The following is a 24,923-nucleotide window of genomic DNA, read 5'->3' as shown; positions in this document are numbered from 1 at the left end:
ACACGCGCGCACACACACAGGCACGCATGCACGTGGGCACACACACGGAGAGACACGCAGACAGACACACAGAGCTTGCTCGCCGCAGCCCGAGCGAAGTTTGCCCGGGGGCAGCCCCGCACCCGCTCCCCCTCCGAGCCGCCGGCCCCGGCCCCCGCCCCGGCCGCGGTGTCAGTCACGGCGGCGGCCCCTTTCATCTCCGCCGCCCCCGCCCCGCCCCGACGGCGGACGGACGGCGGGAGGGGCGGGCGGGCGCGATGCTGAAGTTGCGCCGCGCCGCCCCGCGCCCCACCGCCGCCCCCCGTGGGGCGCCGCGCCCGCCGGCTGCGGCCCACGGCCCCGCGCCGGGCGCTGAGCGCGGAGGCGGCCGGGGGCGTGGAGGCGCCGCGGCGGCAACTTTTTTCCCTGCCCGCGGGCGCGGGGGGAAGCGGGGGGGAGCCTCCCCGCCCGCTCCATCCCTCCCTCCCTCCCTCCCTCCCTCCCGGGGCTGTTTCTTCCTCGCCCCCCCGCCCCCCGCGGTGCCGCCGCGCCGAGCCCAGCCGAGCCCAGCCGTGCCCGGAGCCGCGGGCGAAGGGCGGACAAAGGCCCGGTGGGTGAGCGCCGCGGGCAGCGCCGTCCCCGTCCCCCGGGGCGCCCCCTCCCCCTGCCCGCCCCCCCAGCTGTTTTAACTCGGGCCCGCCCGGGTGGCGGCAACTTCACTCGGAGGCGAAACTCGGGACTCGGGCGGGCTCCGCTCCCCTCCGCGTCCCCTCACCCCCAGGGTGAGCCCGGGCCCTGGGGGGGTGTGTGGGGGGGGACGCGGCTGCCGGGGGGCGGTCCCCGGCGCCGTCCTGGGGGCGGGCGGGACACGAGCGGGTGTATTTCGCCTTACTCCGGCCGTGCGGCGCGGCGGGGCGAGGCTCCCCGCGGGGCCGGGGCCGGGGCCTGGGCCGGGGCCGTGCGGGAGCAGGGATACCTCGGCCCCGAGGGGGCGGGCGGGCAGGCGGGGGTCTCCAGCTGCCGAGAGCAAGCCCGAGGACTTGACGGGATTTTTTCCTTCTTCTCTCCTCCTCCTCCTCCTCCCTCCTCCTCCTCCTCCTCCCTCCTCCTCCTCCTCCCCCCGCTGCTCCTCCCGCTCCCGCTCCCCTTCCCGCGGCGGGCCGGCGGCCGCAAGCAGACGCCGCGCTGCCGTGAGGATGCCGCAGCTGCCGGGGGCCGGGGGCGGCGGGGGGGACCCGGAGCTCTGCGCCACCGACGAGATGATCCCCTTCAAGGACGAGGGGGACCCTCAGAAGGAGAAGATCTTCGCCGAGATCAGCCACCCCGAGGAGGAGGGCGACCTGGCCGACATCAAGTCCTCCCTCGTCAACGAGTCCGAGATCGCCCCCGGCGCCAACGGGCACGAGGTGCGCGGCCGCGGGGGCTGCGCGGGGGAGCGCGGAGCGGAGCGGCCGCGGGATGCCGGCGGGCTCCGGACGCCGCCGCCGCCGGGAGGGAGGGAGGGAGGGAGCTTCGGCGGGGCACCGGGGAAACCCCGATTTTCCGAATTTCCCCCAAAACCCAAAATCATCCCACCCCAACTCCCGTTTCCAGAGGGGCGGCGGGCAGAGTCGGGCGGGCTGCGCGCCCCTCCGCGCCTCTCCACGGCGGGGATGGGCTGGGGGGGCGGCCCCCTCCGCGCTTCGGCCCGGGACGAGAAAGTTCCCGCGAGTCCCCCGACGGTGCGGGGGTATTAGACCTCATGCAGCTATGAAATTTCCCCGGTAAAATCAGCGGGGTCGGAGCATTAGCCGTAAACTCTTTAAGGGATTTGCATGAAAGTGTTTGGGAAGGAATTCGCGACGCTAAAACAACTTCAGGGCGAGAGGGGAACCTGCTTGCTTTTCTTCTTTTTTCTTTTCTTTCCTTTTTTTGGTTGGTTTTTCTTTTTTTCCTAAAGATCTGGTAATGAGGGCAACGTGATTTTCATTATTATTTTTGGTATCTTTTTACCAAGAGTTTTTTGACCGCCGAAGCTCCACATATTTTCCAGAAATAAGCCCCTTTCTTTAAACGTAGGGTGCTTCTGCTAGAAACGCTTCGCAAAGCCCCATAGTTATTAACGTTGTCATAAAACGATCGTTTACAAACAAACGTTTCTGGTACAGTTGCCTTCCAAGCGACTTAAGAGGGAAAAGAAAGATCCTTATCTCTTGCCCTAACTTTTTTCTTTCTGCAAGAAGCTGTAGCGCTGTGATCGATAAATGAGCATCTGTACAATGACTTTTCTTCTTTTTCTGCTTCTTTTCTGATGGTGGATTCCCTGCGGTCAGGTTTCCAGGCAGACTCAAGCGCAGGATTCCTACCATGATAAAGGCAGAGAGCACCCCGAGGAAGGTGAGAAGTGCACGGTCCTGTCTTGCGATACTGTCCCTCTTAGTCCCCCTGTGAGCCTCTGCACGGTCCTCAAACTGGAGCTTGGTTTCTTTTGGGAAACATAAATTTAGTACCTCTTGGGGAAGGGGGATGCCAGGGGGCTTTCAAAGCGCATTTAAAAAGGAGATGAATGTGCAGCACGTTTATCTTGAGTGACCAAATGGTATTTCAGTTGTTTAGAAACTGATAAGTAGGCCAAATGGATCTTCGCTGAAGAAATAACTATTTTTAGGATATCAGCTTAAACACATCTATCTCTTCACTCATACAGTGCAGCCGAGTTATGTGTGTTCAGAAACTCTGTGCTGTTTTCCCCATAGCCAAAGTCTGTCGCTTAAATCTCCTCTTCCAAATCTAAGCATGAACAGACCTCTTGCTTTTAATGTACCAGCTGGTTAATTTTCATTGAGGAGGACAGAGGAGATAACAGAGTTCGTTGAATATCACTTAGGAAGCTGGACACGCGTACAAAGAATGTGTGCTGTGAAGGATGGAAAGAGTATGTTTAAAATGAAATGCTTATCATCACGAACTAAAGCAGATCATAAATTCCATACAAAGACAGACACAGTTCAGTCCTGGTGCTTTCCGGGACTCTGTGGCGATTTTTCTCCAAATTGGTCATTAAACAGCCTAAAAGCAATAATGTCCATGCTTGCAGCATTTTGGCAGTGAGGGGGAGGAGGTCAGATCTGTATAGTTTTCTTTTCAGCCTTTCATCCTCTGAAAACCTCACCTTCGGGTAGTATCATTGTCAACTGTCATATACGTGGGAGACCTGTTCACCCCCTTTTGCAGTACCTGGACCCAAATTCTTTATTTTCCTGCAAAATAGCCTCCCTCACTTGGCTTCCCTCATGACTGTAGTCCCATGTGTGTTCAACAGCCTCCCCCCCCCCAAATCATTAGGGTCTCCTTCCAAGCCAGCCCTTGCCCTCTAATTGTTCCCGATGAGCGTGGCCAGAATGAATTGTTCGCTGCACACCATGTCTCAGCGAGAGAAGGAAATGATTATATCTAGTTATCGCTGCCCTGTTCCTCCCTTTCCTAACAGTGATGTTGGAAACCCATACTGGCAATACTTCTGAATCCACAAATCCTAGAGGGATGTATAAAATGGGGGAAAACTGCTACTTGAGAAATGTGATGTCATTGCTGATGTTTCTGCCTTGATTTGAACAGGGACTAGCAAAATAAATTGGTTACTCTGAGGCTATTCCGTATTTTAAGCATAAACTCCTCACTGAGAGTACTTGCTCCTTTAAGAATTAACTCTTCTTAAAAAATATTATTACAAATTGCTGCGGACCACTTTCTGTCGGAGGTAGTTTCCATGAGTAAGGAAACGTTTGCATGCGGAACATTTTTATGAATGCACAGTACCTGTTTTAAGTGCTCTAACTTACAAGAAATGCGTATGTGGGGAATAATGTAATCATTGTTTCCTCTTCCATAGGAAAGCATCCAGACAGTGGCTTATACAGCAAGGGACCATCATACTCTGGTTATTCTGGGTATATCATGATGCCAAATATGAATAACGACCCGTACATGCCTAATGGATCTCTGTCGCCACCCATCCCCAGAACAGTGAGTTATCTCTTCCAAAGAGCGGTTTCGGCGAGCTGGGTTTCCTCCTGTTCGGTCTGCAGTGCGTGTTCACGCCGGGGTTTTTTGGGTAGCTTCGGTTACGGTGAAGGTTGCACTTCTGCTGTTCGGAGGCTCCGTCCAGTGGAGTTTGAGAGCTCTTAGAGGTGTCGGTCGCGATTGCGGTGGAAAAGCGGAGATTAATGTCTGCGGTGTCTGACGTCCTTTGAACAGGGCTGGGAGCTTTGGGAGGGGGGGAGCCCTGGTTTACGACTGTAGGATAATGTATGGTGGAATGATGTAAATGCTGTCTTTGTAGTGACTGGGACAGATGTGAATTTTCTGGCTTTAACTCTTCGTTTGTTGAGGAAAATCGAGGGCTGGAAGCTGAGCTGCTGAAGTTGCTTGTCAGTAAGATGAAAAGATTTGATTCTTTTTTATTTTTTGCCTTCAGATATGGCATTGCTCTTTGCTGATTGATATTTATTTCTGCCATCAGTTGCTCTGCGTGAAGGCTTTATGTATCTGGCAGTATTGCTTTGAAACATACTCTGTATTTTCAGCCACAAATTGTGAAGTGGTTGTTTAGGAATTAATATCAACCGTGACGCAATAGTTACAGCATTCCTTTATGTTGTGGTGGGCACTGATTCTTCCAGGTTGGTCCCTCTGTTTCCATTGGTGTAGATGCACGTTTGAATGGATTTTAATGTACTTTTTATTTTGGATAGTCAATTCCAATTTATTTTTATAAACCTCTTGGTATATGTCTAGAGTGATGGGGAAACAGTGTTAAAATGAGCAGTGGAAATTATATTAGTAGAACCAGAGTGGAGCAGGAAAAAAAATTTGCTTGTAAGCATCCTGCTGAAAAAATGCCGCTGCAGTTGTGTGTGCTGTGATATGAGAAGCTGGATGCTGTTATTTCCCTGTGATAAAGCAGTTTTCCGTCTTACTGGCTCTTAGATTTTTACTTGGCAGTCTCTGTCAAACAACTGTCATTATTTTGCTCTCCGACATTCTTGATTTTTCTTCAGGGTTGTGGCTTTTGACTTCAAAAACAAAAAAGAGGGGGCCTAATCTGTATTGGTAATTTGACAGTAGCAAAGCGTGTTAAATTAGTGGATGTTCGGATTCGGAATGGTTTGGCACTGGGAAACGCACGGATCTACCCTTTTTATATGTCACTATTTGTGTTAGAAAGATGCAAATCTCGTGCAATGTATTGCTTACTATAGCTCTGTTTTTTAAAAGGACCTTGTTTCTGTATAAATTACAGTTCAGAGGCCTACAGCCATTTAGGGTGAAGCATGATGACCACGGTCTGTTGATACTTGTTGTTGTAAACGCTGCTCTACAGAAAACTTCAGTTCAGATGTATGGTGGGGAAAAGGATGCAGCTTCTCGAGAGGGCACCGAGACTCAAACCTGCCCCTTTGAGGACTGGGAAACTTCAGACCTTTTTTTGCCCCCTCTTTCCCACGTTACTTTCCTAAGAAAGTCCCTAGTGCTGGTGCAAGGCTTTGAACAACAAAATCCAGTTTAATTATTCACTGAGGATTTTCTCCACGCATTGGTGCGGTGGGGCTGCTGCTCTTTACTCATCTGGCATCGATGCCACCAGAATATCGGCTTCTTGTGGAGGCTGTCTGCTCAGGTACTTGAGGAACCGTCCTACGTGGACACGCTGGAGGGGAGGAGGGGGGGGAAACGCATCTGCTTTCTCATTGTAAAGCTGCCTGCCAAACATCTGAGGGGCTAATTTAGTTCAGTGTTGCTCTTGCATGTTAGAGCAGCACCACTATTGCGATAAAATAGTGCCGTTGCAGGGCTGCAATGTTGACATAAGCCTGGAGTTCTTTCAGTTTAACCACAAGGCTACACGCTTGAGTTATTAAATAATTTTTTTGTTTAATTGAACTATAATCTTTGTTAGTCTGCTAGCTGACAGCTGGGTTTTAATGCGTGCGAGATCAAAACGCCGCGTCCAGGAGATGACACGCTTGCTCGCTCCATGGCTAACCACAGCTCCAGCGCTGCGCGCTGCTGCCTGGTCACCTTTGCGGGGTCCCAGCCGCCGCCCCGCAGGTTTGCTTTTGCTCCCCTTTTCGGGGGGACGTGCCGGGGCTGGGGGGCAAGGAGCGGCCGAGATGAGCCAGCTCTGGAGGTGAAGGTCTCCCCTGGGGTGTTAGTCCCCAGCCATTTGTGCGGGAGCAGCCCTGCAGCCTGTACCTGCGCCCTGCCATTTGCATGACAAAGCCGCTTCTTGTTGATGCATCTGTTGCCTGGAGGTGTTAGGCGGGATTAAAAAGCCGCCCTGGGGCACTGAATCTTTTTTCCGCCTGGCAAAAACCCTTGGAAGGACCCGGCTGCCTGCAAACCGCCCAGGGCATGCACCCCCGGGGAGAGGTGGCCAGGCCCAGGACGGGACCATCTCTGACGGAGGTGGCCTTGGCTTGCTACGCCAGCACAGAGAGAGCAAAGCTTTCTTGGAATGGGGAAAAAGTTACTTTCACCAAAATATGTAGGGAAAAAAAAAATGCCTTTTTTAAAAGAAAGGCAAACGCTTTATATTCTTGCTCTGTAAAACTGAAAATACAAATCTGTAGTTGGACACAACGTGCCTAATAAGTCTTAAAAGAAGAAAGCCGTAGTGTAGTTTCAGTGCAGCGTTTGGAGGAGAGAGGGTATATGAGGAAGATTTCAAATTTTCCTAAATCTGCTATCGTTAGAGTGATCTCATATTCTCTTCTCCTCTTTTTAATTTTTTTTTTTAATTTTATTTTTTTATTTTACTGGCACTGATTTGCCGTTTACAAGTTGGATTTGTAGGAGCAGGAGAGCGTTAATTACGGGTTCAGGTACAACCCTCGCGCCGCGGTATGTGTTCTTATCAGATGGCTGGGTAAGTGAAAAAGCAAAGCAGTTGGTTTGGGTGGCTGGAGGAGAAGTGGCACGTGGTGGTACTAAAACCGCAGTAACACCTGGTGAGTGTGCATCCTGTGTGCTCGAGATGTCTTTTGGTGAGTTTCTCAGCATCGTGGGGGTACTGAAGATGGGAGATGGAGACAGCTGTTTGTTTTCTAACTCGTGTGGGTTTTTTCTTACTTTTTCGTTAACAAGACTGGTTTTGGGGTAGCAAACCTTTCTCGCCTGTGTGATGGGAACGTGGGGACAAAGGAGATGACTGAAGAAGAATCATTTCTCTGTGTCTTAAATTCATGCAGAAAATCATTTTGTCTTTGTTCCTCCCTCTTTCCCAATGAATTAAACTTTCTGTGGGAAGATAGATGATTTCTGCAACCTCCCTTTTGTCTGTTCTTATCTGTTCTTGGGGTCTGGGTTTATTTCGTCGTGGCTAAACTGTCTCTTTGTAGCAGCTGGAGGTGTTAGGTTGGAGGATACAATCTATAAACACCTTACAGCGACTTGCAAAACACAGCGTATCCATTTGAAAACGATGAGGAATTCTGCTAAGAGAGTTTGAACACAAGGAACGTTTATACACAGGGCCCCCCTACCCTGCCCAAGTTTTGGATATTCCTTGTGTGCTTCTGCAAGGGGTATGGAGATAGCTCCTGTCTTGAAGAGCTAATGTCCCAGGAAAAATTGTGCAGGTAATGTGGACAGGAGGAAGGATGAGGGTAGAAATAGCAAGAATGAGTGGCTACAAAGCCTCAGTAAGAGGGGTTTATTTCCCTAGCTGCATCTTGCTGTCCCTGTGAAAGCAGGCTGGCTCACTTGCTTGTGGGGAATTTTTGGGACCCCGAGGGGAATGTACAGGAGTGTTAGAGCTAGCATATCCAGCTGCAGAAGGACACGAACCTGATTTTTCATAATATTGTCATTTCCTGAGAGTCAGCTTCTGCTGAATGTGCAATTGTAGGCACTTGCTGGGAGCCGTAGTCAGCTGAAAGCTCCCTGGCCCAACGTGAAATGGGCTTTGTAGCACAGATGTTGGGGCTCAGCTCCTGCTCCTGTATCACCCATCAGAAAGTTTTGCACTAATCCCTGGGTTGGCATTGGTGCGGGATGCTCTGTAGGCAGCTGTGGTCCTGTCGCACGTCTCTTTCTTCCCCCTGCGACCCCAGACCCGTGCCTGAGGAAATGGGTTGCACGGGCAGCCGAGGGGCTCGACAAGCCGGAGCTGCTCACCCAGCACTGAGGCTCTGCCGCTTCACCCTGCGTGGCGCACGTCTTCTCAATGAAGTCGAATGATGCCAATTAGCTCCTTAAATAACTTGGAAATGAGATGCGGAGGAGCACAAAGCTTCCTGACTATGGAAGCAGAACTCACTGGGATTTATTCGGGTTTGCACAGGGAGGAATTTTGGCACTATTTGCCGAGGGGCTCGGTGAGTCGCACCAAATGCCAGCACCGGGGGAGAAGAGGGCTAATAGAGGGACCTCACTGCTGCGAATGCGTCTGTCAGCTGCTCTGACTCGAGCGTCACAGCTGATCAGTCTAAGATACAAGCCAGGTCTCTTTGAAACACAAATCCAAGCCATGAATGGTCGTGGGCCGAGTTTGGGTGGTGCTTTCTTCCCCTTAGTGAAATGAATTCTCCGTTTGGAAAAGGGGGCAGAAGAAGTTACTGCGGTGCCTCCAGGTTGGCTTTTGTCCGAAGCTTGATCTGGTTGCTCGTGATAAGATGGCACGATCCAGGCAGAGTCTTAAGTATGTATGCCCGTCACGAGTGTGGTCTTGGGGCACATACTGGTGAAGAAAACAGCGTTTCTGCTTTTGCTGCCTTCTCCGTGTCAGGGTGATGCAATTAGTAAATCTATCTAATTGCGAATGGGCAAGGGGGAGGCGTAATGAAAAACCCCACCCATTACAAATCATCAAAGTTGGAGCTTTTGTATATCAAGATGTGTATGCTTATGTCCTAAATCTCCTTTTTCCTATATATCTAGGAGTTAATTCAATATAAACTGTAAAAGTTAATTCAGTATAAACTGCTGCTTTCATTTTAAGGTGGTTTAAAAGCAAAATGTCATTCCTGTTGTTTTGGTGCTGCGCCACCTCTTCTCCAACTTAATCCTAGTCCAGAAAAAGTGTTAATAAGAATAGCTTGTGACGGGCTGCGAGTGCCAGGGAGAATAAGGCTCAGGAAGAAAGCCTGAAGCTCCACAGGTTCAGGCATCAAAAGAGGAAAAGACTTTTTCCAGATACTTGGAGCTCTGCATGGCTGCAGGCATTGAAAAGCCTGGGTACCGCAGGCCTGGCTCCTCCCGAGTACTTAACTTCTGTTTATAGTTAGGGAAAACTCCTCCTGATATGGGAAGGAAATAACCCACACAAAAGCATTTTACTGCTGCTGTAATATTTCTGAAGTCCCATTAGAGGCACGTGCTTTTTTTGCTAGTAGTAAAACACTGTCTGTGTCTCTCAGAAGAAGACACACGCGCAAGCCTCTGCTGTAATACGGACGCTGAACATTTTGCAGCTCGAGGTCTGCGCGTCGTGCGGCCCGCTGTGATCTCCTGCGTTGCTCTCGCACAGACGGACACCGATCCAGCGTGCGGCTGGTCCGAGCGAAACGCTGCCGCGAGCCGGGCGGTCTGTGGGTCCTCGACCTGGTGGAGGGCAGGTTGTCCTCGGCGTGTGTCCTCCCCACTGCTGCAGGGCAGCCGCGCGCCATGACGCTCCGGCTGTGCGTAAATGACTCCCGTTTACCCCAAAGTGCCCACGTCCCGGCTGGCAGGCAGTTATCGCTAAGCTGCTTTTGGCCGTAGAGCGTGTTTGGCGGGAAGACTGTTCTCATCTGGCCGTCGGGTTTGGTCCCTTCGTGCAGGACGCTGGGGGAAGGCAGCGCAGCTGCTTGGTGTGCTGCTCCTGCCCGGGCACTTGGGCATCAGTGTCTCTGTCGCTCCGGCCCTTCGTAAGCGTTACATTCACTTAAAAAAATTGCGTTCGGAATAAGTGAATCTAGCAACCCAGTGGCTTCTATTTTGAGACTTGGATCTTGTGGATATGTTTATTTAGTTTGGGTTTCCCACTTCAAAGGAATCTGTCCTCTCAGCAAGAAAGTGATTGAGCACTTAAATAAAAATGTATTCGCTGAATCTTTGGGATTGAGCTAAAAGTGTGGCAGGGAGTTAACATGTGCGCCAACTGTGCTAATCGGCCAGGGTTTGCCTGTTCTCCTCAAGGGGAGAAAAGCGGTCCGAACTGCCTGAGGAGAAGTGGCATGCCTTCCCCTGGCCTCTGGCCGTGGTTATATCTTCCTAGAAGACAGACCTAGAATATCTTCGCCTGTGATCTTCAAAGATACCGAATCCCTCGTGTAGAAGAGCATTTTCACGGAGCCGAAATGTCGACTTGACGTTTGTTTATTTTCTTTAAGTGGCTGTGGGTATAGGTAAGGTTGAGGCGTAAAATCAATATGATGAGCTTAGTCAGCACAAATCACAAGTGTAAAGTTACGAGGCTTTGATTGAATATTTATAAAATGGGCAGTTTAACTTAAAAAGTAAGCGTACTGTTGTCACCAGCTGTAACACGTAAGCCAGAGAGTCGCTTTGGTTAGGAGCTATTAGGCAAGCCCGAGAGCAGTTAATTCCCAGAGGCGTCCGTCTATCCAGGCGTTTTCAGTACTCTAGCCCTGTACTTCAGACAGTGCCACGCAAGTCAGCGGGCAGGTCTGCTTCAGCCAGGCCGGCGCACGGGGGAGAAGCCCCGTGGGAGCCCGTGATTTCATGTGGCGTTTGCCACAAAGTGCTCCCTGAAAATGCCGGGTGCTTCGAACGAAGCTGATGGCCGCTCAGCTTCCCCCTTGGCTGACTTGAAGGGAGCTCTGGACGGGGATGCAGGAGTTGTCCAAAGAAAACCAGTCTGGAAATGGTCTGATTTGTCGTGTACGTCCAGAAAAACAGGGAAAGGGAACATAGGGCTTTTGTTGGGCAGTTTTGTTGGCTCAGAGGTGGAGAGCGGTGAGCTCTAAAAAGCTATCCCTGTAAGCCCCGTCTTTCTCGGTCGGGGTCCGAGTGACACCAGCTGCTCCGAGCCAACACTCTGTCTCAGTAACTGGTCACTTAGCTATGCTACAAGGCTCTATTTCTTCAATTTTCTGCCTCTTTCTGTATTTCAAAACTGCCTCAGAGATTTGTCTTTGTGAACGTCTGTTGTCTCTCCGCAGTTTTGGCATATCTTCTTGCCTTGATCTTTCTTCATCCCCCCCCAAATCTTGCATTGGCAAGCTTTGTACAGCATAAAAAAAGTACAATATGGAGGTGTCGATTAAAGGTGTCAACGCTTGTCAAATACAGACCGCGCTTGGGGAGAAGGCCTTTTCCCTGCCGATGTGCTAAAATGCAGATAAACTGTGTCCAGCGATGCAAATGTGTTTACTTTGTTAAAATGCCACAACCCAGCGATTTGTTAAGGTTCTCTAGTTTCTGAAGTTTGACTGGTGCTGTGGCAGGTCTAGGAAGCTGCAGTTACAGGTGGTAATTGTGGTTTTGGTTGTGCTCTATCCCCCGCCCCCCAGTCCTGTGCTGCCTTCATTGCAGTTTCGTGTAACTCCCGTGTACCCCCACGGTGAGCAAGGTTCCCGCCACCGACCCATTGCATCCCAAGCAGCCACGCCAGAAAACGGCACCGCAGGACGTCTTCCCGCCACGCGGCTTTCCGAATTCATTTTTACAGAGTGTCTTCCTTCTCACATCCATGCCCCCTCCTCAATTTAGGGTTTGTGGCAGCTTGTTTCAGCATGTGGCACTCCTTGCAGCCTGATTAGCAGCGTTTCTGTTTCTTAAACCGAAGAAACACTTGTTACGGAAAAGTTGAGGTGAAGCAGGAGAATAGCTGGGCTTGACGCAGTGCAGGGACCCCTCCGAACTGGGGAGACTCTGATTTCTCCCCTCAACGTCTGCACATGAGTTAGCCAGCCCCTGCGAAGAGTAAAAATTGTCCCTCGGCTCACGTACAGGTCCTCCTCTCTCAAATATAGATGCACGTGCAGGTTCAGCCTCTCGAGGAGGTTTTTGGGAGCAGGGCGGGAGCGAGCAGGTGGGTGACAGTCAGGTGTAGGAGCCCGGGGCGGTGGGGCAGGCTGCAGCCTGCCCGGGTCTCCTCCCGGCTGCTGGGGATCCGCACGGAAAGGGAAGGGGAGCTCACCGAGCTGGCGCTGGGAGAGCTTTTGAGGATATTGAGGAAATAAGCTGTATATCGGACATGCTAAAAAATACATGTCGAAAAACGTAAGCAATTAAAACAATTTAGCCTATAGAACGCCCCTAAAGCTTTCTGTTTCGCTGCCCTCTGACACTAGCACGCTGGGTTGTATTTGTGTCCGTTCTTTACTGCCCGATTTCCTCCTGCACGCAACTGAAATTCAGCTTAAAAAATGTTTGAACTGAGCATGTTGGATTTGAAAAATGTGTTACTCAAAAACCCTCTCTCTCACACATTATTTCGTGTCTTAAATAGCCCCCGTGCAGGAAGAAAAGGAAGCTGTGCTGGATTTAAAGGAAAAAAGAAATAAAATTTTAAAAAGCTTAGCTCTTAAGCGTGTGGATTTTTCTGGTTTTGTTGTGACTTTTTTTCCCCCTCTCTCAGTTACTTTGAGGATATTTCTAAGATAATAGTGCAGAGATCCTGTTTTAGATGTAAATCTTCAGAAGGAAAACTCGGAATAGGAGAACCGCAAAAAAATGTTAATTTATTAGACAACTCCCCAGACAGTTTGACAGCACTATTGCAAACATGTTGTTTTTTTTTTTAAGCTGGCAATTACTAAGCTTCTTATCGGAGTGACCTGTAAAGGATGACTTCATACTTTGGAATAAGGAAATATTAAGAGACTCCAGGAGAGCTGGTCAAAATGCTGTTTTGCTTGAAACTTTTTAAATTCAAGGGCCCTCCTAAAACAACTTGCGTAGAAAGCTTTCCCTCTTCCTTTGAAACTTTAAATTCTTCCTTTTTTTTCTTTTTCTTTCCAGGGATATGTGTGTAAATGAGAATATTACAGGCCAATGGGGCAGAACAATAAATATTCAGCTGGGAAATGTGGTTTAATCAAAGCCGGTTCAGAAACCCCTGTGTTTGGGGCAGAGGCAGACTTCTTAGGAGAAGGAGATTTCAGAGGGGGTTTTGTGGAGCTTATCCTCCAGCTCTGGCTCCAGGACTGCATGTAAATACGTTCTGCTGGTTAAACACTTGTGCTCACTGCACAAAAAATGCCCTCCTCCATTAAATGACTCTTTCTGGCTAACATCTTCTGGACAAAGCATTTTTTCAGGTTCAGTCAGCAGAAGAGCCTGCGCATGGGTCTCACATTTCTCTTCTGGAGGCAGCGTTTCACAGCCCAGGAGCCCCTGGCTCACGAGTCAGCCGTGGGCTGACGATGGCCTTTCATGCATTACCTGCAGCTCCTCTCCTCTGCTGGGCTCGGTGGCTTCTCCCAGGAGGGGATGGCTAGTTAAGACAGTGACTGAGATTTGAGCCTAGGGGGTTAAGCCAGGACTGGGAAAGCTGCCTGTAGTAACGCATCCTGGTAGGTTATAGCTGTTTCGGGGGTGGAGCAAAAGTTTGTGCCTGTGTAATTAAGCATGAAATAGGTAAATTCTGTGTATAATTACCCAACGTAGAGTCTAGCGTGAGGACGTGACCCGTGGAAATCGCAGTGCGTCGGTGGCTGCTGGCAGATTCCTGGGAGGTATCCCTGGTGCCCATGCTAGCACGGGGTGGGGGGGGGGGGGGTCGTCCCCTGCCTCCCCCCGCCCTGCTCCCAAAAGCAGAGGCACAGTCTGGGAGGAGGCTTCTGCAAATGAAGACCCAAAAAAGCAACATTTGTTCAGAGACTGAGGAATGTGATGGCAGAGGTGCGAACGTTTCCCGAGTTCACTTCAGGAATCCACCTGAAAGACAGCTTGCTTATAAAGATATGTTTCTTGGGTTGTTTTTGGTTTGGGTTTTTGTTTTTTTTTTTCACAAAAACAAACCAGAAGTCTGAGAAAGTAAAAACTGGGATGTGCGTGGAGGGAGGGAATGGGAGGTTTAAAACCAGTGCAGATAAGAAGAAAGTTGGTGTCAGTGCTGGCTGTGGCTGTGTTTCATACCCAGCCTTTCAGTTAAGGACCAAACAATCCTACTGAAGTTTCTAAGTAAAAGCAAGGAGGGGCTTAAGAAAATTAACTTAAAAACTTATGTTCAAAAAGCAGACTTTGTTTTTTCTCATTTTCCCTCCCTGCCATCGCAGCAGCACCCTTATCTTCCCATTCTGTTTTCTGTTTGCTCTCCCCCCGCAGGGGGAGCAGGCTGCTTGCCCTCAGCATCGTTATTTGCACCCCACCTTCGTCTCAGTCCCTCTCTCAGAAATTCAGCCCAAACGCAGTTAGATAAGCATCACGGTGCGCTCCCTCTCCCAGGAGGCTGCCATCGGTTTGTGGCTCTTGCACACGATGTGCCGGGAATGGCCGACCAGGGTTTCTCAGCCGGCTCCCCGGGGCACTGGCGTGGTGGGGCTTTTGTCGTTTAACATGGGGCTGGGAGGACCTTGCTCTGCTGCTTCTTAATCAGCTACTTGGGATGGCATCTCAGCAGCGATGGCATCCGTCTTCCTCTTCCAGCCGTGGCGGGCACCTGCCGTGGCCTCAGCGATGTCCGTGCCCTGCTCCTCAGCAGCCTCCGGTGGGAAGAGTGGTTTGCAAAGGAGGTGCTGGCTGGTTTGAACCTGGAACCTTTAAAATTCTGGGCGTCCTGAAATCCCTGCTACTTCAACATGCGCCCAGGCTGTGCTCGCTGGAGCACAGCTCTCGGCTTCCTATCTGTGTTTCTTGAGCGGCGTGCCCCGGTGGCATTGCCTCCCCGGCGTTACCCGGGTCATCGGTGGTGTTTTCTTTTTCCTTCGCAGCTGTGTAGCTGCAGCCTATACACGGTGGCCACAGCTGGCGGCTGCACATCCCCCAGCACCACAGCCAAGCCTAGAGCTCAGTTTGCTGCAGTCACGCAGGTCGTCACTTTGCAGGGATCAGGATTTAAGGAACTGGTGAGGTTTGCTGCCAGGTCCCCTGGCCCTCGCTGATGTGGTCACTGAAAAAGCCTGCGTGAGGAGAAGCTGTGCCTCTGCTTGGGCACAGAGAGCTGCCTGTGCGGGGTATGTGGTGGGCTGCGCAGTATGAAATGCTGGCCAACAGCCTCCGCATGCCTCTTTTGGACTGAATGGTGTCTCTCAAATTTCAGTGAGTAGTGCAAAAAAGTAGCAAGCTTTCAAGCAAAAGAATCAAGTAGCAAGTGAATCCTCTGCAAATGAACAACAAAGTCCCTGGAAGGGAAAATAAGCAGTAATTACGGTAAAACATACTTTTTCATCACAGTAATGGTTTGACGCTGAAAGGCAGGGTTGCAGCATCGTATAAGTGACTTCTCTGCTGCTATTTCTTCATAGTGGCGAGTGTTTTGGAGACCTTTGCAATGCTATGCATGTTGCTTGCACTGTTTCTGGAGGCTGACATTCGTTTCCAGGTACTTCAGACTCCTTGTGGGATAGGCAGAAGTTGAATTAGCTGCCCCGCCAACATGGCAGCAGATACCTCTGCTTACAGTGACTGCTCCAGCTCTCTGTATCTTGCAGCTCTTTCCTCAGAGTTGCTTTATGAGCATCCCTCCCCTTATCAGAGCGGACACCAGAGCCACAAAGAATTAGTCCTGATTTAAGAAAGCAGGCTGTACAGAGGAAGCAATAAATTTGCTGGGGATGGGGGGGGACGGGGACGACACGACCCCCACACCTCCGATTAACACAGAAAAGACTTCTGTCTTAATACTACTAAAAAAATATAAGTTTTTACATATTGGTAAAGAGCTTGCTACGTTTGGCTCTAGTTTTAGCCTCAGTATGGCTATTGTGTGTTAAGGAACAGTCAAAGTAAAAATGAGACAGTTTCCCAGCCTTGAAATGACATGGACATAAGCTCTGTGTCCACAGGGAGGGAGGGCAGATCCTTTTGCTGTTGTCTTTGAGTTGGGGTTTTAATGACTACAGGGAAAAAGGAGTGTTAGAACAGCAGAAGAAAAATGATACAGCTAAGAGGAAATTATTTTTATTGCTAATACATGGGTGCTCATAATGTTTAATTCTTTACAGCTTATAATGTTTAATTCTTTACAGCTTATGCTTTATTTGCACATTCTTCCTTTCTCACCACTCTGCACACTGTAATGGCAGCTACCATATTTCAAAATTACTGCTCCTAAAAGCTCCTATTCAGTGGTTTTAGAATGAATAAAAATATTTGTCGAAATAGCAGTGGTGCTCAGACTGGTCAGCATACGGACGCAGAGTGGTTCAGCTGCTGCACCCTCCCGGGCCCCCGCTTTTTACATCCTCCTTATCCCCCCTCCTTTCCACTGATAAGTTTTAAAAGTTCCCTGGAAATATTTTTTCAGGGCAGTGTAGACGTACGTTTAATCAAAGTTCAGGGCAGTCTTTCTCTATAGAGATTTACTTCTGCTTTCACCAGCGAAGCCAGATGAGGAGAGAGGAGCGTGGGAGCATTTGATGCCCCTGAAAACAATATTGTGGCAAGAGTAGTTTTGAGGCAGCCTACGAGTTGTCTGTATGACTGGAGGAAAGGAAGTCTGAGAGGAAGCTTTGCCATGTTTTACACTTTTAGATCATTATTTATCTTTTTAGATAACTAATGGAGATTTAGTGTTTGTTTGCCATGTGCCGTGTGCCTGGTTTAGGGTAAAAGCGAACCACTGTCCGTTTACTCAAGGAGCTGCAGAAGGGAGGCGACAGCCTGGACATCTGCATTGTTTTGCCTTGCATCAGGTGCTAAAAGTCACTAAACGTAGCGTGAGTCACAATATTTTTTCCCAATTTGACTCGCTTGCCCAATTGTATTTTTACTTCAGCCTTTAGGCTTGAAAAAGCATGTGCATAATCAGTTCATTTTGTGTGGTCTAGGCTATAAAAATGCCCCCTCTGTTCTTTCCATATGAAAAACGTGTTTTTAATTTCGGGGAACTTATATAATTTTCTGTGCTTTCTTTTGTATCTCAGATTAAAAACAAATGCTCCCTTCCCCTAACTTTGCATGTTCCAATTACGGAGTTGTGAAAATAAGTCATCCTTCAGCTTTTGTTACTTTAAAACAGCTATCGGTGATGTCAGAGTCAATACTAAAAGCATTAAGAATGCTGGCAGAATGTAATGCAGCTGCAATCCAACATGATGTTGGAAATGGGGTTGAGAGCATAAAGGCTTTCCATATTCCCAGGGCGCACAACTGCTCGCGGCCTTGGCTTTGATCTCTTCAAAGGCTGCTGCCTCCTCCTAGATGGAGAGACTTGGCTGCCACTCGCTCGCATTGAAAAAAGGCAGAGGTCTCTATTCAGGCAGAAATCAATCACTGTGCAGAAACAATTATGTGTAATTCAACCATCATGAAAACAGGGCGAGATTATGGGTTTGTTACCTGAGTGACTGCGTGGAGATGGGGAGCAGCGGACGCGGGAGTCCTGCTGACATGCCACATCTTGATGACAATTATAGACACATGAATGATGTGGCGGGCGGGGGCGGCGAGATGACAAATGCTGGTCACGCTGTCCAGCAGAGCAGAAAATGAGGTTACAATTGGGAGATAATGTTTGCATATGTAACCATATTTCAGCAAGCTGGGCAACTTCAGGGAATAGCGGAGACGGGCGATCGTAAACAAAGTTGGTGTGTGCCGCGGCTATCGGCTTTCTACGATACAGAAATGCGTATGTGCAGTGAGAAACCTGGGTGCCGCGTCCTGCAGAACTGCTTGTTTAAAACAGCCTAGCAGTATTGGGGGCGGGGGGGGGGGGAATTGCCTGGGAAAAGGAGAAATCTCCCAAGTTCGGCCCTCAGAAGGCAGAGGAAGCAAACAAAAATCCTTCTCCATCCCTCCATATCTCGGGACAGGGTGGTATTAACATGGCAATGAGGGATCGCTGTTTACGAGCGGCATTGACGAGCACATCTCGCGTCTCCTGCCTTCCCCTCCCAGCAGGGATTTAGGCTAGCCTCGTGGTAATGCATCTCTGAGCGAGAGCGTTTGTAGATTTGCATGGTAACATTTTGGCTGCAGTAGGCTGTCGGTAGTGTGACGTGATGCTCAAAATATCTTCTGATGTATAATGGCCTCCTTTAATTAGGAACTTTTTTTTTTTCTTCCCCTGAGTGGTGAGCAATAGCTGACTGTCTTTAAAAAAGAGAACTGGCATGTGTAGTATCTGCCATGAGAATATTTATTTAAAGTATTATTGCCTATAAAGTCTTAAAATAGTTTTCCTCCCGAAAAGGCAAAATAAAACACAGATGACTGATTATAAAATGGTATCCCAGCTCAGTTTGGTACACAGGATGAGCTTTACCTTTTATACTGCTCAGGCTTAGACATCAGAGGTGCAAGAAGCTGCTTTGAGTTACAGATCTTCAAACAATAAGTCAAAACAAAAAATCAATCCCTCCAGTCCCTGGGTGCAGTTAGCTAAAGATAAAAGAGAAAAATAAAGTTATGCTAAAGCAGATAGAGGAAAGGAACAGATATGCCAAGGAAACACAGAGGACAAGTGCAGAGTTGAAGTGGGCCTAGTATGAGCCAACATCAATGAATTTTTATCTTATCAAAAAGTTTTAGGGTTGCCAATTGTTTTCAAACTGGATCCAGTCTGCTCCAGGGCTGCCTGAAGCGTTGTCTTCAATGAAAGTTGCTTCTCCCCACCCTCCGCACACCTCCCTCTCACTCCTAAATGTAATCACAGGGATTAGGCTGCACCTCACTCAAGGTATGAAACTTCACTGCAGACTTCAACAGTAAATTAAGGACTCTGATAATCCCTTGTTATTACAAATATGAGCTGAGATTTCTTTTTAAGTGTTTGGTGAAAGATGCATGATCTCAAAAAAAAAAAAAAACTGTTTCCTTCTGGTGATATTTCCTCCCCTCCCTCTGCCTCCCAATAAATTTAAATTGCAAAGGAATTTTTAAAATAGATTTTAAAAAAAAAATAACCCTTTTTCATAGCTAATTCGTGAAAGTTTTAATGCCAATTAACTGTCTTGATTGAATCAAGTACGTGGCTTAAGTCTTAACCTGCAAAGAAGAGAGCACCGTGCCGCCAAGTTGCGATACGCAAGCTAAACCCCACTGTGTCCCTCTTCAGGATCGACATCTCGGGGTGCAGTCGAACCAAAAAAGCCTTCTTTGGGAAGAGGTCTGTTGGCTTTGAGCTGCTTCTGTTTCTGTTGCATCTTTAAAGGTGTTTATAATAGGGGCCAGCGCGCATGTTGGAGTCCCGTCGGGAGGAGCTCAAGGCGGCTGTCGGCATCCCTGGCTCAGGAGGGCTGGTGCTGGTACCTGCCCACGGGCACGTGAGAGGCAGACAGGGGCAGGTAATGCTTCACGTCATAGCTACTCCAATAGCAGAAAACACATTTATCCAACCAAAAGTGATTAATAGACATGGATCGTGCATTGTGTGCAAAAATACCTGGAATGCGCTAATATTCAAAGGATTTGGGAAAGTCTAGTTGACGCACGACTTCAGCCTGGTAGCTGATGTCTCAGGGCCTGTTTCCCATCTGCATTGCGGCGTGATATCCATTTCATAGGTGGGACAACAGAGCAGAAGAGGGAGGATAAAGGATTCGGGATATGCAGATGCAAGTAAGCTGAGGCAAGGGTATTGATGTTAGGTCTTGCTCTTCACCAAGAATTTGAGGAGGCAATTTCAGGCAGCTGCCTGGTAACCTGGGGCTGGCTCTTCTCACTTCAGGCTGCTGAACTGCTGCCTTCGCTGCTTTGAGAAAAGCATAAATCATGCTTTTCTATGTAAACAATTGCATGAGCTGCTACAGAGGTGTTGATAGGATTATGAACTGAACGAGAAAAGGGTTAGTGAGCATAGATAGTACTACGAGATACGGTATGGAAGATGTGGCCCACAATGTGAAAAAATTATATCTCCAGTATCTCATTTCGATAAGGTAGAAGTTACTGTAGGTAACGCTAGTCAGAAGAAATGTTCAGCCAGTTATTGCCTTAAAAAACCACAAAAATCTGCAGCTTGATAATTACTCCCATTCGTCTCTGCGTAGATTGCATCTTAAAGATAATTTTTTTTAATTGCTTTAATAGTTCTCCTTACAGTTGTCTTCTTTGAAGTGAAGAGCAGCATGGCATGATACTTCTAATCAGGAGCGGCTGCATGAGGGGTTGAGCTGAAGCTGGAGGCTGCCCAGCTACAGCTGGGTGGTGCGGAGCCGCTTTCATCCTTTACCAGTTTTGGTTTCCTCCAGTCCCAACTGTAGGTGAAGTCTTGTCAGCCGTAATTGCCAGTCTCTCAAAAGAAATATTTTATGTTTTGCAGAGGCAAAAACAGGTCCAAGGCTTGGTACTCAAAATGCTGGGCATGGGATGTGCTGCTTACTGACTGGTGTGGTTTTGCAAAAGTCAGTGGGAAGAAGACCGGTAGTCCTTGGGACAGCTGATGCAGAGCAAAGGTTATTGCAAAATAATAAATCCTGCCCAGGGAAGTGGGGCATGTGAGGCATGTGGTGCGTTGTGATCTTTTCCGTGTCCTTCCTAAAGGATGCTAAGCGCAAGCTCCAAAAGGTGCTGTTTTGAATCAGGATGAGCTAGGAGCCTTAGAGGGCTTAAACAACCCAGTCTGAAACGGAAAGTGCCTTAACTGAACTTACAGAGTATTTTGCTTTTTTGTGTTTGTTTGAAGTGTGTGTTGAACGGAAACAAAGGACGGAGCAGACGTGAATGGGAGCTGCAGCGCTCTGCCTGTTCTCTCTGCCCCTCCTGCCCTAGGAGAGCAAGCCTGCACCTCGTCACTTTGGGAAGCATCAGCCATCTCCCTTTCCCATTTCAAATATGATGATTAAAGTATTGGACAGAAATATGTTGACTGGGCCTGGTTCCTCTCGGCGTGGGGCTTTTCTTTCTTTGTCTTTTTTGATCTGGCCTGGCTGAGCATCCCAGCAATAGCAGCTAATTGATTTAGCCTGTGTCAACTCACTGCAGTACAGAGGCTCGGTTATTTCAGCTCTCCCAGTACAGCGTGCAGGGAATAAAACCAGCAGCCAAACGCTGCGTCGGGCTGGGACGGAGCAGGGGCTAAACGCAGAGCCAGGGCATGGTGCGAGGTGCGTGGCCAGGAGCCGGTGCCCCATCCTGCGGCCTCTGGGGAGCCCCCGGGAAGCCGGAGCTTGCGGGACGGCGGGGCGGGCGCGATTTCCCAAACCTGGCCTACTTAGCCTCTAAAGTAAACACCAATTTGCGGTCTCTTAGTAGGGAGGGAGCAGTCCAATAACGCAGGGATAACTTTCTTGCCAGCAACGCTCGTCGTTCAGGGCAGCATTTAACTTCGTCTAATTAGGACGCTCAGGTTTCGACAGTCGGCTTGCAAAAATGGCAGACAACCTGAAGGTGCCAAAGGATTTGCTAGACGCCCGTGGTACATAGCCCGTGTCTCTCTGGGCAAGATGACCCCGGCTGGGTCCTCCCGCGGGTGGCAGAGGCTCTGGGGGTGCTCGTCGGCGTGAGCAGGGACTCTGGCAGAGAGGGGGGCAGAGCCCTCCCGCGACGGCAGCGCGTGGGGAAAACTGCAGGAACGTGAAGTCGGTTGCGGCCGCGGGAGCGAGGAGCGACCGCGTTTCTGCCCTGAGGTCGCTCCGGCAGCAAGGAGCCCTCTGCGGACGCGCTGGCTCAAAGGTCTGCCCTGTTCAACTTCTGTCCCAGTGGAGCCGAGCCTTAAATAACAGGCAGATGTTTGCAGAGCATGTATTATGGAAATCAGACCAGTCATAACTTGACTGCTCTAAAATAATGTGCATCTCTTTAGAAGAGTGGCGGCTTAGGTTTTTTTGGCTGGAGGCAGAGACAAATTTGTGTGCACAAGGCAGTGGGCTGTGTGGGGCGGCCGGGGGCCAAGCCGTGACATTCCCACCCCTCGGGGCGCTCGGGCTGTCCCGGGGCGACCCCGGCCCCGGCGGCACGTCCCCTGCTCCGGCGGGAGGGTTTCGCTCCTTCCCGCTCCTCCTGGCCCCCCCCCAAGCCCCCGCCCCGAGAGAGCAGCGGGCGTCGTGGCAATTAGGAGGTTGCTGTCGCAGCTGCTGATTTGCATGTCTGCCTACGTCGGGCAACTTTCATGTCGCTCCGCTTTCCTCCCCGGGGCCGCCAGCGCGCGGCCGTCGCCCGCGAGCTCCTTCCCACGCCCCGGCGGGCGCTACGCGGCACGCACGCCATGCGACTTCTGCCTCGGGTGCCCCGAATCGGTGGGTCCGGCTCGGCGGGGTGGCTCAGCGGCAGGCGGCGGGTTGGAAACCTGCGGGTGCCTTGCCGGGCTTTGCTTTTCCGCGGCCCAGCAGGTAGTTGCGGGGAGCGCTGCTTCGTCGTTAGCGCGTGCGCAGGGTCGCCCACAAGAGTAATTCAATTTTAAAAATAAGCCTTCGTCTCGTTATTGGAAACTTACTTTTTTTTTTACGTTTCCTGCCTTTGTAACCTTCCGTCCGTTCGCGTCGCCCTCTGTTCAAGAGGAGGTGTTGGCGCGGCAGGAGGAAGGCTGTCTCCTGCTCTCCCGTGGCAGCCTCATCAGCTGGACCTGGAGAAGTATTGAATTAGCTTTATTATGCCGCTGATTTGAAGTCATTACTGGTGTAAGCCGATGCAGTTCCATTATTGTTGATGGGATTGGGGCTCTTCATGTCACAGGTGAATTGGACTCAATTAACTGAAGCCATGGTCTTAATTAGAAGCTTGGCTTTCAGTGGTTCCTCCTGGGTGCTGGAGGTGGGACACCCCCTGCCTTGCCTCGCTGCCCCGCAGGGCTCTGCCAGGCAATGGGGGAAGGTGCCATTTCGTCCCGTGCAGCATCCACGGGGACCGCGCGGCATCCTCTCCTCCTCGTGCTGCCCATCCGCTTGGCTTTGCTCTGGGGGAGAGGAAAGCCAGCACGAGCCGTGGAAAGTGCAAAACCACCCCTTTGGGCTCGCTGGTGCGGAGCCCGGTGCCTGTGTCGCGTTGGCTCCGCATCTGCCCCTGTAGCCTAAGCGGTCCAGCCAGTAGACGGGTGTTTTGCTGTTTACTTGGGAGATGGTTAGTCAAGGGTTTTGACAGATGCTTGGCTTGACAAGCTAAGCAGGAGGTTTTGTGTTTTCACTAGCTGACAAATTTTCAGTGGCCCTTATTAAATATTATTTCCTACAGCTATGCCTGGCTCTCCTGAGTGCCTGGATGAAGCAATGCGTCCGTAAGTGCTTTATGAAGAACACGACGCCCATTATCTCACTTCCGCGGGTAGAAAAGCCCGGGCGCAGGGAAGGAAGCATCCATTTGTGGGACAGGCCGGTGGCACAGCTCCCAGGGAGGGCCAGGCTCCTGCCCCCCGCTCGGCTGCTCTGGAGCAGGGAACAGCACCCAGCGGGCTTGCAAATGGTCTCCTGCAGCCTGCTTTCGCCTTTCCGTAAGAAAACGCGGCTCTCCTGAGGCACGCTCGTGCTGTGTGCCGGTACGTGGGACCATCCTGAGGGCATGCCCGCCTGCCTCGCCCCTGCTGCTGGAGGGGACAACGGCCCTTCCGACAGCGTGCACCCTCCCGCTAAATATAGCATCAGCGCGGGCTCTATTTTTAGCATACGTTTTAAGTGTGCTTTTCAGCGGGAGCCCTGCAGGATTTCGGCAGCAGACTCCGCAGCTGGGCTTCCCGGGGGTTCGTGTCCTTTCCCGGCGAGGGAGGATGTGGCGGGGACGGAGAGCTCACGTGGCGCTCGCCGGCAGCACCGCGCACCGCTCGCTCGCTCGCCCGGCCGGCTGCTGCAAAACAGGCAGCGTAGCAGCTGATTGCTGCCTCCTGCTAATTAAGAGCTTCTTCCTCTGCCTGGTCACGGGGTTTTGCGTCCTTTCTCTCCCCTCCGAAAGCTGGTGGGAGCGTAGCTGCTTGGAGACCTCTACCCCCTGCTCAGGTGTGGCCGTGGTTGGCCAGCGTGCTCCGGAGGTAAGAGGGACTAAGCTGTAAGTGTGGGCGAAGGTTGGTTTAACCTGCAGCCTCAAGTAAATCCCTTTCAGACCGCTTCCCCCATTCAAGTTAGGATTTGGTACCATTGCTGTTGCACCCAGTTGCGCATCTAGCTGTGGACCGGCACTCCCTCTCGATGGTGAGGAGGGGGTGAGAAGATGAAGACTTGGGCAGCAGGGGAAGGCTCAGCGTGCCATGGTTTAGGCTTGTTGCATGGGACCGAACTGTTTTGAGCTGTTGCTGTAGATGCTCACCCACCCCTTTGTACCACAGGCAGCAGCTTTCCTTGGGCCAAGCTAGAGTTTGCACCCGCCAGCAGCCCCGGGGGACCATCCCTCCCTGCTCCACGGCTGTTTGGGAAGGGCTGCTCTTTCTGGTAGCCATCAGGAAGGACTCCGCGGTTCCCTAACGAGTGTCTGGATGCAAGATAATGACGGGAGACCCATGCTTAGCGCCTTTGAGTTTGTGATCTGCAAAATATACTTGTCGCTGTACATGCTGGCAGTACCGTCCTGCATGTGGCCTGTGCCCTGGGGAGGCAGGGGAGAGAAAGGTGCTGCTATTTTTGTTCCAGCGGTGGTTTATGATGGTTGTTTCATTGCCCGGATAGCTTATGGTGGGTGGCATTCACATCAGACGCTACCCCACACCCAAAAAACAGAAAACAAACAAAAGCTGAGATAAGCAGTACTTTAAGGAAGATCAAAAACTCATCTGTGTGTTTCTTCTTCTTGGGGGAACCTACGGTCCTACTGACAGATCAAATGCAGCTTTATGTACGTATACACAGGGCACTCAGTGGGCCCTGTTGTTCCCCTCTAAAAGTAGCAAATGAGCTACTGAGAGGATGTGACAGGTTTGGTATGAATCACCCCATCAACACACAAAAAAAGTATTCTCTGAAAAGATTATTTTTGTCCTGATGTAGATGGTC

The 24,923-nt window shown here is 50.5% G+C and overlaps 1 protein-coding gene across 5 annotated transcripts in view; it reads left to right on the top strand.

Moving 5' to 3' along the window:
- Positions 1 to 292: 292 nt before the first annotated feature.
- LEF1 (lymphoid enhancer binding factor 1) overlaps positions 293 to 24,923 on the top strand; it is a 71,870-nt gene continuing 47,239 nt past the window's right edge. The window contains exons 1-4 of one of the 5 annotated variants that reach the window (XM_075500704.1): positions 293 to 589; positions 1,157 to 1,385; positions 2,292 to 2,355; positions 3,851 to 3,984. In XM_075500704.1, coding sequence (XP_075356819.1) covers positions 1,176 to 1,385; positions 2,292 to 2,355; positions 3,851 to 3,984 — 408 coding nt within the window. In that variant the 5' untranslated portion in view covers positions 293 to 589; positions 1,157 to 1,175. The other 4 variants (XM_075500705.1, XM_075500706.1, XM_075500707.1 and 1 more) reach the window with 4 other exon arrangements.

The sequence above is a fragment of the Mycteria americana genome, chromosome 4 (assembly GCF_035582795.1).
Source record: "Mycteria americana isolate JAX WOST 10 ecotype Jacksonville Zoo and Gardens chromosome 4, USCA_MyAme_1.0, whole genome shotgun sequence".
Classification (NCBI taxonomy): Eukaryota; Metazoa; Chordata; class Aves; order Ciconiiformes; family Ciconiidae; genus Mycteria; species Mycteria americana.
The sequence above is the reverse complement of the archived record's forward strand: the minus strand, read 5'-3'. Positions and strand labels throughout refer to the sequence as shown.